This window comes from Sabethes cyaneus, chromosome 1 (genome assembly GCF_943734655.1).
Source record: "Sabethes cyaneus chromosome 1, idSabCyanKW18_F2, whole genome shotgun sequence".
In the NCBI taxonomy this organism is placed as follows: Eukaryota; Metazoa; Arthropoda; class Insecta; order Diptera; family Culicidae; genus Sabethes; species Sabethes cyaneus.
In genome coordinates this window covers 3,084,028-3,097,255 of record NC_071353.1, presented here as the reverse complement: position 1 = coordinate 3,097,255, position 13,228 = coordinate 3,084,028, and the positions used below count along the sequence as shown (strand labels likewise).

The window sequence follows — 13,228 nt, the reverse complement described above, 5'->3', positions numbered from 1 at the left end:
CATTATACAGAGAAAAACACTGAATCGAAATCGAAAATACCTTCTTCGTAGGATTTATCCAGCTGAGTTGATGGTTTGGAGATACACAAATCAAGTGGCTGGTCTTCGTTGTCCTCCTTCGCACCGTGCAGGCTATGCATGAGATATGGCACCAGATGGTTGTTGGACTCAACACTCGGGGAAGATGCCCTATTCATAGGATTCTTCCACCCTAGAATGTCCATGATGGAGTGTGGCGTTGGCTGTTTAGGGGGATTCGCGTATACGTGGGGGTGCCATTTGTTGCTAAAGCAGGAGGTTAGCACGTTGAGATTTGTACTGTGCCAGAGGTCCACACTCGAGCCGCCGCAGGTTGGTGGAGGAGGTGGTGGTGGCGGAGGTGGATGTGGAGACGACTTGCGATCTGCCTGTGCTGCCTGGGAGTGCAGGTCGGGTGTATTGGTGATACAGACTTGGTTCACTTCGCGCACCTCTTCAGCCTGGGTCATTTCGTCCGACGCCTGATGCCACGGCTGCTGTACGGCGGTCAAAAGTTTTTGGTCACCTATTGTTCGCTACAGTTGAAGACGCTGCCAGGCTAGTATTTGTTGCGCATTACACACCACTGGAAATGTTGAAAAGATGCAAACAATTGAAATCGGTTTTCTGTGGATAGCACGTCTAGATCTTATTTCGGGAGATTTTCTTCTAACGAACATTTTGTTCTTCATTGAATATAAACTCCTGCAAACTATTCAATATACAATATAACGGAAAACTTTTACATTTTTTCCATATAAATGTTAAAAGCGGTCTAAGGTTATTGAAACAAACCGTTCCTCTTCTGTTCATGGTATTGGTAGAAGCAGTTTGTTTCGTCACAAGCTTCCGTCATCATCATCATCATCGTCATCATCGTCATCATTATCATATACTAGCTAAGTGCCCGATCTTACTCGGGGTTCCTTTATCTCTCAGTGACTCGTACATCTGTTATTGTAAAGAAAATTTACGGAATGCAAGAAACTAAGCCCTTTTTCTTCATTTGAGCCTCTCTACTACCCTTGGCAGCTTTACCCCCTGTTGTCAGCCAGTCTTTTGTAAATTTGTCTTCGTTTTGGTAATCTCCATAGAGTGACAAAGCCTTTTTTGCTTATTTGAACCTCCCCCTTGTTAATGGTAACCCCATCCCCGTCTTTTTTAGATTCCCCTCGTGTCTCTCAGCTATTTGTACGTCTACTATCGATCCGGGAATTGACACAATGTAAGCCCTTTTACCTCATTTGGACCTTCTCTCCATATTAGGGTTATCATTATCAAGCATCCTATTCTAATTCTCTATGCTGGTAGAAGTAAGAGGTAAGGCTATTTTTCAAATAAAGCTTAAATTTATCATGCGACGAAAATGCAAAAGTTTCGCAATCCTATGCCCAGACCGTTTTGAAAGAATGCCTGAACATACCACCCAATGATGAACAGTAAAACAAATGCGTTGTAAACTTTTTTAACATTTTCTTTTCGATCAAGTTTCCTTTACCGTTTGGAGCAGCGAATGACTGCAAAACAGTCAAACGACTGGCAGTCACCACGCTAACAAACAGCAACCGCGCTATAGTATGATTCAATACTACAAAAACTACAAGTGCATGGAAGAAGTCGGTCGGTTTGCGTCGGGCCAACTCCGGGCGACAAACTATTACTTTGAGTAGCCGATTTGGAGACAAAAAGAGAAATGGAAAAAATACTTCACCTTGTGCTTCCAGTCAGTTTGCAGTTTACACGTTTTAATATGAACACAAAGCAGGAGAACGACTGTGGGCTTCTCTTGAGAGGCGACTTGAATTATAAGGCGGGAGCAGCGCAAGCGGCAGATTGACTGGATTCAAAAAACAGTCAAATGATCGTCAGAAAAGCGCAAGTTGAATGCGGAAAGCGTACGCATTCACGCAGTCACATTCAACTTGCGATCCTTTTTCAAGCCATGCTCCCAACCCTCGAGACTAAAGAGCTAGTGCGCAGTATCTATAACGGAAATCCGTCACCAAACCCCAAAAACCGACCGCTAGAAATATTATTATTGTGAATTTAGTGTAAAATAGTATAAGAATTGACTTAATTTTCACATCTGCTATCTTAGCACCTCTATTATTACCCGTAATCCCGTCTGGTATCCCGCTTACATCCCCTTACTAACCCTAAGCCCCGGTCGACTCAATCAAACCGGTAATTTTCGGAAATATTTGACATTCAGAAGTAAACGTGACCGCTGTTCATTTACTGATTAGTTAAAAGGCCCTATACCACGTCAAGGTTCAGTTTTATCGTAGGGACTTTAACAACTTTTCAAATTTATAAACAAAATGCAGTCTAAGAAACAAGCCAAAGATGCACGAAACAGTAAAATATTGCCTTTCTTTACTTTTCTCTCGTGTTTTGTTTTGTTTACAAAGCTCAATAGTTATGAAAGTGCTCTACAAATGTTTACCAGCAAAGCAAAAAAAGTTGATTTCAAGACGATTTTTAGTTTGCGAGAAAATGGTAGATGAAGTTCGAAAAACAAAACGAGCACTTAAATGCGCGGGTGCTCAGGTATCAAAATGAGTGGAAAGGTCTACAAAATAAATCTCCATTGTCCATTATAAAAAACGAACACAATAAAACTTTGATTGTAAAGTTGTTTTGGTTTTACGTACGTGCTCAAGACAATCTTTAGCAGCCTGCATTTTTTTTGCAAAAATAAACAATATCTTCCAACTTCTTTTCATAATTTTTATTTTTCAATTCGAAAATATGGGCACCAGAAGAATCACTTGTTAATGTTCACCTAGAGTAGTTATATATAGAGTGGCAACACTGTCAAAATTGAAATGACACTTATCTGTCAGTGTCAATCCAATCGAGGAGACGACCTATCAAATGCATTGGTAGGAAAGAGGAAAAATACGCATTGTATACTTCTAGGATGACATGTCGCCACTCTGTATATAATCACTTTATGACCTTGTCAAACGCTTCCCAGTGGGGATTTTTATGCAAAAAGCCCTGGTTGTCAATATCTCAAAAGCCGCTGGGCTACATTCAAACTTTCTTGTCAAACGAAAGATATTTTTGTGGAGATTCCAATGGTGTGGTTCTTGCTTACCGCACGCTTCTGTTTCTAATAGTTATTACCAAGGGTGCATCTTCCTACTTATTTATGAGTCCAGAGATTTATTGATCAAAAACTCTGGACAACTGTGGGATAAAATCGATTTTTTTGCCAAAAGAAAGCTACCTTCATGCAGATTCCGAAGACGGGGTTTTTTTATTGCCGTAGAATTAGTCATTTAACCCCAATTTTCACAGTTAACGTCTTAATACCACCCTAAATCTTTTTTTGGTCAAAACAACACCCCAGCCAACACCAACTAGTATATCAATGTACGAAAATTATCTCAAACTCTTACGTAACTCTTACGTAACTCTTATTTGCAATCTAATTATACATATGAAAATGCTGACTGGGACGGAGCAAACAGGTGCTGTGAACAAATACCAAATTATTCGAAAGCATATTAAAATAACTTTCATTTGAAAAAAGTGGAAGGTTGCATCAGAGACACTACCGCCTATTGACGTAGGACCACGCAGAGCTGTTATTTATTCTGTTACGTTCTGGGGAAAGTGGCTACAATTTATACGTTCATAGCTTAGTCATTTTCTAAAAGCCCTTAGAGATCAATTCTGGCTTTAGTTTTCAAAAGGTCGCATAATCAACCATTTTGCATGGGTTATGCGACCTTTTGAAAACTAAAGCTAGAATTTTCCCTTTAGAAATACTTGCATCAATCGATCAAAAAAAGTCTATGCATTAAAAAAATACAGAAAATAATAGATATTTTGAATTATCAACAGGGACTTCAAAATTAATTTAGAATAGAACGGTTGATTCTACTAAGGCCATTGCAAATCAATTTAAAAGTTTTTGTCATTGAAAATTTAGTTTTTTTTCGCCCCCACCCCACCCCTTCAGTGGTCCAACACCGGAGGGACAAAAACTTTTTTAAATATTTGTAATGGCCTAATTCTCACTTGATAAAATATTTCTTTGTCATAAAAGGGTTTGCTGAATTTGTTTTACAAAATACTACAATGGTATTGAAAATTTTACGGAACGAATCGTGTTTCAAAAAATATTTAACAAATTTCAAAAAAAACTCGAATTGAATAACTTGAAACTTGAACTTGGCTTCTAAATTAAGCTTGTAACACAAACATAAATGAACATTTTTAAATGGTTTCGATGATACCGTTAGAACTTGATAAGTACTCTTTTCAATGAAATAGATAATTAATTGTAAGACTTCTTCAACCATTATTTGGTGGCTCTTAAAGAGGCTTATTGGTGGATGACTTATAAAACTTTTGCACCATTTACTTAGAATTACCAAGTACAAAGGTAACAGCTACCAAGCACACGATTAGAGGGGACGATCTTGTTCAAGTCTCCTGGATAAGTAGATTGCCAGAGGTTTGACACTCGGGAGAGGTAATCGTAGAGCACTTATTGTAGTGAGTCAGAGTAGAAGTCTTGGCAGGAATTCGTTCGACGATACTCATGTCGTTCGAAGAATTATCAGTGTTAGAGTGGACCTGCTTCAGTATTTTATATATGTACATTGTGTCTTCTTATCACGTTTTTCCAGCTTGCGCGACTTTTGCCATTAATTTTTTTAGCTAACCGGCAAAATTCACGTACATAGGTATACCTACATTTGAATGTTTCGCAGAAACTAATTATGCGATCAAGTTGTCTCGTTTCATTAGAACGGAGATTCAAAGTCCGTCCTTTTTTCAAATTCTATCATTCCATCATCGATATAGGCCGCAAAACTGTTCAGGGTGGCAACTGGATACGAAAAACCAAATTCCCTGATTTTTTCAGGTTTTTCCCGGTGTTTAATAAAATTCTAGGTTTCATATTGCGATAGAATTTTTAAATTAAAATATGATTCGATCATTGGTATTTGAATTGTTTATCAATCTACGAGGTATAGCTAGCCCAACGTTTTGAAAATTTTCTTTTCAATGCATTAGTTTCGCCGTAAAAAGCGGAAGAGAGGAGACACGAAGAGAATCTCTCATTTGCAGATACGTCGAAATGAAAAAGTACCCGAGAATTGTCGTTCAAATCCTATCACTTTTTCGTGTCGCGATCATTTCTATTTTCGCAGCATGGCACCCTATTAAAGTAAGTCGTAGTACTACGTCAACTAATTTTATCTCAGCGGAATCCAGATATATTCACTTTTTTACATTGATGAAACTAGGATAAAAAGCTATCTATTTGACCAAAACATCAAGTAATAATCATGTACCGTTAACAAGTACCGTGTCATCAGATTCCTCATTAAAACAGCTTATTCATGGCGAAAAAAGATCAATTTTGTCCCAACGAAATCCGGAGATAAGGACTTTTGCATCTCTTCATATCGAGAAAATTAAGGTAAAATGCCCTTCTTTTGACAAAAACTAATAGATGCGTACCGTGAACAAGCACCACATCATTGGAATCCTTATGAAAAAATCATTCTTTTGACGTCAAAAGATGGCATCTGGCTCAGCGGTATTCTGAGATGTCTGTTCGCGTTTTCCATGCAGCTTCCCTACGCCGTTTCCAAAAATGATTCTTGAGTTACTTTGATTCCAAAATTCGTGAAAGATGCATGTTTCTTTTCATTTAAACCATAAGTAAAATTTAAGAGATTTAAGATTTAAGAGAAACGTAGAACCGCGTATCTATTTTTGCTGTTGAACGAGATCCGACAGTAATTCTATCACATAAAATGCTGTTTACGGTGAATTTTATTATCAGTGTACTTTATAAGTATAATTTCGACACTCTACGACCGTCTATTTTAGCAAAAATTATAGGTCAATTTCATACTCAACGTAAATATGGCATCACTCTACATAAACACCCGTTTCCTTGGTAACGTACAACAACGACGGTTGCGGATTCAGATTTACAGTCGAAACGAAGTAAAGTTTTTCAAATCAATTCAAGTGAACACTTTGCACAAAATCATTATAATATCTTACTAAATAACTGTTCCGGTGGAAACTTACAGTTTTCTTTGCTTCAAGTTAAGTTTCGCGAGTGATTTGACGAATGGAATGGCCGAAAAAAATTAATGAAAAATCGACGGCGAAAAAGTGAAAATAAAGTGAAGCATTTTAATTGGGCAGATATCTCAGTATTTAGTGTAATTTATGCCCCAAAAAGTAATAGAACCTATAAAATGCAATGTTTAGTGCTTCGAGTTGCAAGATTTTATTACGGCTAGCAGATTAGTTGAACTAATTTTATTTTTTTGTGATGGTTTCCCGAGTCTATGGGAGCATGTTGGTACACTGAAGAAGGGAAGGGAAGGGAAGGGTGATATTCGGTGCCATACTGACTGCCATAAATGTACTCTGACGACCTTGTCGTTAAATAATGGAAATATCAATTTGTTCTATTTAGTTAAATACCGGGTCCTGTCATTTTACGTAAACCGTCCATTTTTCGTGAAATGCTAATAGTTTTCTGGAGACGATCAATATTTACTCATAAAATTGAACTGCAGTTAAAAAAAAAATATGACTATCAATGTAAATAGGTTGTAAAATAGAACTGTGGATTTACAATTGCACCAACTTAATCAAGGATTAATATCGTTTGAATGGTCATATTTTATCGTCTGCCATTAAATGCAGTTGAAGTTCCAACTCTAACCGAGTCACAGCGCTAATCCTCAGAAAAACAAAAAAATACACATCTGCCTACGGTTGAGCGGTAAACTGCTACTGCAGAAGCTGTCGGCCGTCGGCCGTCCATCGTCGCCGCGCAAAAAGCACACCATTAAGCGATTTATTTATGCGATAATTACCTAATTAAATCAATAAAAGTCAAGTGGTTGTGCAATTGTGCTTACTCGCGCTCCGTCAAATGGTCCCGCTGGCAAAGCACAACTGGCCAGCCAACCACATGAAGCTGGTAGCAGCAGTGTGTATGTGTGTGTGCACATGAAAGGATATCCGAACAACAGTCGTGAACAATATATTAATCTCGCTAGAATTCCTGAAACCGGAGAAGTCACGGTTGCGACTCACAGCACAGCGCATCGCAATCGGCGGTGTAGCAAAAATCGTTTAACAACCATTTATCGTTTGAATGCAAATTTTATTCAATTATTAATATCAGAGCTCTTGATGACACTGTCAATGATCACTGGATGATGACGACGACGACGACGTTGACGATGATGAGGATGATGTTGATGACGATGATGATACATCACTTACTTCATCCGTTGTCAGAGCTGATGCTTTCGAGGGGATAAATTGCAGCATATTGTTTGTATCGATTTGATTGTCGCTATATGTATATTTAATTGGACCCTCCACATGATCTGTTCTCCACCTCACATCCTACGTACATCCCATATCGCTGGCACGACATGCCACAGCACAGCAGCAATAACAGAAGCAGCAGCAGCAGCAGCATCATCATCATAAACGCGCGTCAGAAGGGAACTTCGATCTGCTTCTTCGTCCGCTTCCCTTCCCGTTCCCGTAGCGTTTGTATGTTATGGCATCGTTGCATTGCATCGTATTTGTGTTTATTATTATGTAGGAGAATATGAAGTCAATCCCCGCAGTACAGAGCCGCACAGAGAATGCTAAATTTTACTGAATCAGTTGGTCGTTAGTGCAAATGGCGGAAAGATAGATGATGACATGTTTATGCTTGTACATTGTTATTATCAATCTTCGATCCGAAAACCCGATTACGGCAGTGAGTAGAGCGCATATGGATATGGGTCAAGGATCGTGTCATTTTCCAACATGTTTTCGATGTTCATTACTGAATCTAACTAAGCCTTGAATTGTACAGCATTGATTGGCATGATTCGAATTGAACGATTAGAGTATAATCCTGTGACAAACTGTGTTTCCTCAAGTGGCTCTGTCTCCCGATGTGCCCTATACTGTTAATTGATTGGTTTTCAAGTATTTACTCTCCCTTTATTCGCATTTCCCCCTTCCTTACTGCAGTGGAACAGGCAGCAGCAAGCCGGCAATTGGATGCAGCCCACACTCCATAAAACGGCCACCCATTCGCCACAGGCCGTTCGCCCGGTCGCTCCTGCCTGCTGATTGCCCTATCACGGAGAACAAAACGTCGGCACACGAGTAAGAGAGATACATTTCAAAGCGTACTCCTCGATTCTGGCTTTTATGCATAAATCCAACCTCTCTTTCTCTTTCACCCCCACCGTTGTCCCCGGCCGGAAGCGAGGATTCAGCGTAATGGCGCATTTAGATATCAATAAATAATGCCAAATTTGCTTTCGGAGTTAAGCTCAGTGGTACATTTTCCGAGCTAATTTGATGCCTCCAGTGAGTGAGGGTCTTCTCTAGTGCAACCCAACAAAGCCCAAAATTCAGACAGCATCCAATTAGGCGAAATAAACTGCATGACGAAGAAGATGCATCTGACTCCGGTAACCCCTCGGTCTGCCACATGCGTGTTTGTATCGAAAACGTTTAAAATGCGATATAAAACATAAATGCGAATAAATATACACATAGGAATACATTTGCCTGGACGGAGCAGCTTGAAATCCATGATTGAGTATTTAATATGTAATGAAAATCAATTCTGTTAATTGTTTCCATATTATATACGGCCGGCCGAACGCACGCGTTTTATTGTTCGACATTTGGGTGGACCGAAATACGACGAATGCAAGAAAGTCATCACTTTGCAGGGATAAAGGAAATGTTTTGCCTAACATACTGACACATACACAGACACACAGACGCACACACATACACACAAACATAACGGCGACTGCGCCCCGCATAAGGAAAGAGGTAGGTATCTTTTATGACAATTTATTCCAATAAAACATAAACCTGTTTTATTATTAGGGTCTTTTGATTCATTTATCGTCGCTCTCTCTTCGGATGGCTTTTTTTTCGGTTGCTTCGCAACGTCTCTCCAAATATGATTTTATGCCTGATGAAACCAGACTTAGTTTGATTGAGATTCCAACGGTCGAAAATATAAATCATTCGTGGGGAAGATAACATTCTCCACCAGCCAGAACTGTTTGCTAATCTGACTGAAATGTCGAGGTTAGGTATTTAATTTTTAATTGCTCACTCACTAAACACTCGCCGGTGATAATCAAGTTAAGGATTAAATAAATTTGGAAACGCCTTTGCGCCTTGTCCATGGAGAAAGCTGGATGACGACGAGTAAATCGAACAGATGAGTAAACAGCATGACATGTGCGATATAAATAAAAGGCGATGTTTAGGCAGTGAGGGATTAACACTCCGATAGAAAATCATAAAACGAAGGTCTTAAAAATGGAAGTTGATTAGCGATGTGATACATAAACCGAATATTAATCAGCTCGTTGGACAGTTAATAGCCGAACAGACCGCCAATATGGCAACATCCCAACAACGTCGGAAAACAAAAAACGAATGCTACCATCTGCCTCTCGCAGGTACCAAAAAAAAAAGGAATGACTTTTCATCTTCGCTGCTGGCTGGCAGTAGTAGTAGTATGTAGTAAGTGACTCCGTTCTGCGACACTTAAATTTCTCGCTAACTCATCGGGAAAAGAGCAAACTCAGTCTCGGTCTCGAGCGAACCCAATCGAGACAGCCCTCGAGCAATTTGACATTGTGTACACATCAACCTCCTTAATTAAATCTCAAATGGTGTATGATATAAATAAATCGCTTTCAAAGCTTCTTCATGCAAAATAACTCTCGATTCCTCCGGTTTCACGTGATGACATATCTCAAAAGTGGCGACCCTGCTGCGGTCCGCTTTTTCAGCCAGGCCGGCCGACTCGGGTGGCACAGCGGGGCGGGCGAGTGAAAAATAATTAAAAACACACATTTTATAATCTTCGTTTCATTTCATCTCCATCACTCATCTCGGCTTGCCGGCCCATGCTCTACCGGTGCGGTGCGGTGGTTATGCCTCGCTCGCTCCAATGCCCTTTAGTCGGCGCGGCGGAATGGCGGCTCTGTCTTCATGTACATTTATTGCTCGGCACTTTTTTTTAAACTGTGCGCTCCTGTTTTGCGCTCTAAACGACAGCATTCACGGGGCGGATTCGCTCTTCCCAGCAGGCCCTCCTCCTCCCTGGCTGCCGCGGGACTTTTGTAAACCAGCTTTTGCTCATACCAGCATCCCGAGCACGGTACGATGATTCCCAATGATTCTATTTAACCGTAATTAACATTTCGTTTTTGTGTACTTCATGACTTTTTCACTCGACATGCTCAATTTTCTGTGACGATTATTACATTTATTTCATTAAATATAAATTATGTAGGTATTTGTACCATTGCAGCAGCGCTGGCAACAGCATGACTGCCGGAGGCAAATATGCAAAAACAAAAACAAAAAAAAATAACACACAGCACGCACTAGACGTGAGTGCCCTGCTGTTCAGTCTGTTTTTGTACATTTTACTTTTTCCAACATTTTTCAAGGCGCATTTAGATGGTGTAGATCAAGATTTGTATGGGTAAAATGATGAGCAGACAATTTTTTCCCTACCCCTCCACGGAATGTGTTTTGCGGGTGGAAACATATGTTAGTCCGACCTGTCAATTGCTCAACCGCACGGCAGAGTACCCTTGTTGGCCGATACAGAATGGATGAAGAGTGGCGCTTCTTTTTCTGTCATTTATGGAATATATTCACCGTTGAGTTTGGCGAACTCTTTAAGTTTACTACGAGCGCATATTCTGAGAAAACGAAAATGAAATCGCCAAAACACAGGTTTCGACCAGTTCAGTTTTGATTCATTTGACAGTACGGTCTCAGCTAATCAAAATTTAAACACTTGTAGAACTAGTTATTATCAGAAATTTTGCTAAACAAGTTAGGCTGTGTCTTTTGTATTTATAATGCTATAGGGCTGCTACCCCATTGGTAACCAAATAAACGTTCACCTAGCTACCAACGGGGTAGCAGCATCGTAGCACCGTAAATACAAAAGGAACAGCAAAACTTTACTCGGCAATATTGTAGATAATAACTAGTCCTACAAATGTTTCATATGGGTCATTCCATCTCAAGTGAACAAAGAAATCGGAAAAATTGAAATCGACCATCAGCGATTGGCATAATTGTTCAGTCCGACCCCACAACCAATTTCCCAAAGATCAATCCCCCCAGAAGTTGCGCTACTTCCTTTTTCACTGATTTTCAAAAAAAGACATTTTTCGGGCTCAAATATCTCTGAAACAGTTTGATGTGTATGCTCAAAATATTCAAAAGAAAAAAATGAACATAAGAATTACTTAACCAATATTGGTAGTTTGGGAGATATGGCGTTTTGAATATCTGGGGCATACGTAATTCCATTCGAATTTAGGGATTTGCTGAAGAAAAATCCGTAGCATCTGCGTTTTAATCACAGAAGAAAGGGTTATAAATTATAAAACTAAATCAAATTTTGAATCAAACTTTTGATTTAAATGGAAGTTTGACCGAAATTTGTTCTTCATATAAAATGATTCTCAGTTTTGCTAAAAAGTGACATTTTTTATCGCATTGGTATTCTTGATTGCATTTGAAACAAATTAATATTTTTTTGAATCGAATCAGTTTATGATACATTTCAAATTTCCTCTATATTATTCAAGAACGCATAATCTTGACTTTCGTCATTCGCCTTTAGCCTTTATTTTTCCGAATTCTTTCATTTTTCGTCGTTTGGTTATTTTGTGGTTATACATCTGGCATTCTATCAACGCCTTTTTTGTCACTGTTTTGCTGACTTTTAATTGTTTGTCTAATACCTTTAGCCAAAGGCTACATCTATTTACAGCCTTTTCGTCGTTTTGTATGGCTTTTCTGGCAATTTTGTCGCAGTTTGTAGAGTTTTTGGCGTCTTTTCGCCTACTTGTCTTCTACTTGTCGCCTACTTCTTCGTCATATCTTTTTGCAGGCATTTCACTGCCTGTTCGTCGATTATTTGCTGTCGTTTCATGGTTCTTTTATCATCTTTTCGCTACCTTGCATTGTCTGTTCGTCATATTATCGTTCCTTTTTCGGAACCATTTATCCGTCTTTTGGTAATCTCCTTATTGCCTTTTCTGCGTATTCGTCATCTCATTGTCATTTCTCTGTTATATTTTTATCGTCTTTTCATGGTTTTTTTTGCCATCTCCATTCTCCATCCATCATATTTTCGTTTTATGACATTTTGCCGCCTTTTCTTCGTTTTCATTGTCATCTTTTTATCATCTCTCGTCCTGCTTGTTGCCAAGACAACAAAATTGTTGTATTTTTCTTGTCTTTTCGTCTTTGCCAAAAGAACACGCTTCTTTTTGATGACGTATATTCGGCATCTTTTAGTAGACTTTTTTGTATGTTTTATCGACTGTTGGACAGTTTTTAAATATCTCGTTCACATTTTTATCGTGTTTTTTGTTGCAATTTTTTGTTGTCTTTTTATCGTATTTTTGCCATCTTTTCATCACAGCTCCATTTACTTCTTTTCACATTTCCGTCAACATTCCGCTGGCCTTTGCTGGCTCTTCGTTGTCTTTTCTATTTATTTTAGTCATCTTTTCATCGCTTTCTGAAGGTCCAAGAGTTGTTATTTGTCGCGTAAAAAGAGCATATTGAACATTAATGCATATTGAACAAGGATTCCATCTACTTGATTAAAAAGAACAACCTTATTTGCTTGATTTTGAAGTTCTATCACACTACAGAAATCAAATTACGAAGCTGCTAAAACACGGGAAAAAATAAAAATGAAAATATTTAGCCATTTTGTCGCACTTTAACCAGGAAAATATCAGTGTGTTACTATAAAAATCTGCCGTCAAAGCGAAAAATGCTAGTTTTTATTGACAGCATAACAGCAATAAACAAATCTTCAATTTTTAATACACTTCTCATTAAAGAAAAGTATTCAATTCGCTTCTTTCTCTCAGAAAGAATAAAGTTATGCTTTTCGGGATATTATTCATGGCATGAGCGTACACGTACTTTTTGTAACTAAATGATACTTTCAATCTTTTCCGCAAAGTTTATGAAAATCTGTAGATTTGAGCACTTGATCCGTAGGTATCCGTAGAAAATTCCTAAATCCGTAGATCTGGCATTACTGTCCGAATTGTTAGTGAAAGTATGTTTAAACACGTCTGCTTAAAACTTCCGGGCATTTTCATGT

General features: G+C 38.8%; 1 protein-coding gene across 6 annotated transcripts in view; it reads right to left on the bottom strand.

The window, feature by feature from the left end:
* Positions 1–13,228, bottom strand: part of LOC128733170 (homeobox protein GBX-2) — a 43,000-nt gene that overhangs the window by 11,541 nt on the left and 18,231 nt on the right. For all 6 annotated transcript variants that reach the window (XM_053826823.1, XM_053826821.1, XM_053826819.1 and 3 more), the window contains one exon: positions 41–604. In XM_053826823.1, the coding sequence (XP_053682798.1) occupies positions 41–488 (448 nt within the window). In that variant the 5' untranslated portion in view covers positions 489–604. The remainder of the gene's footprint in view (positions 1–40; positions 605–13,228) is intronic.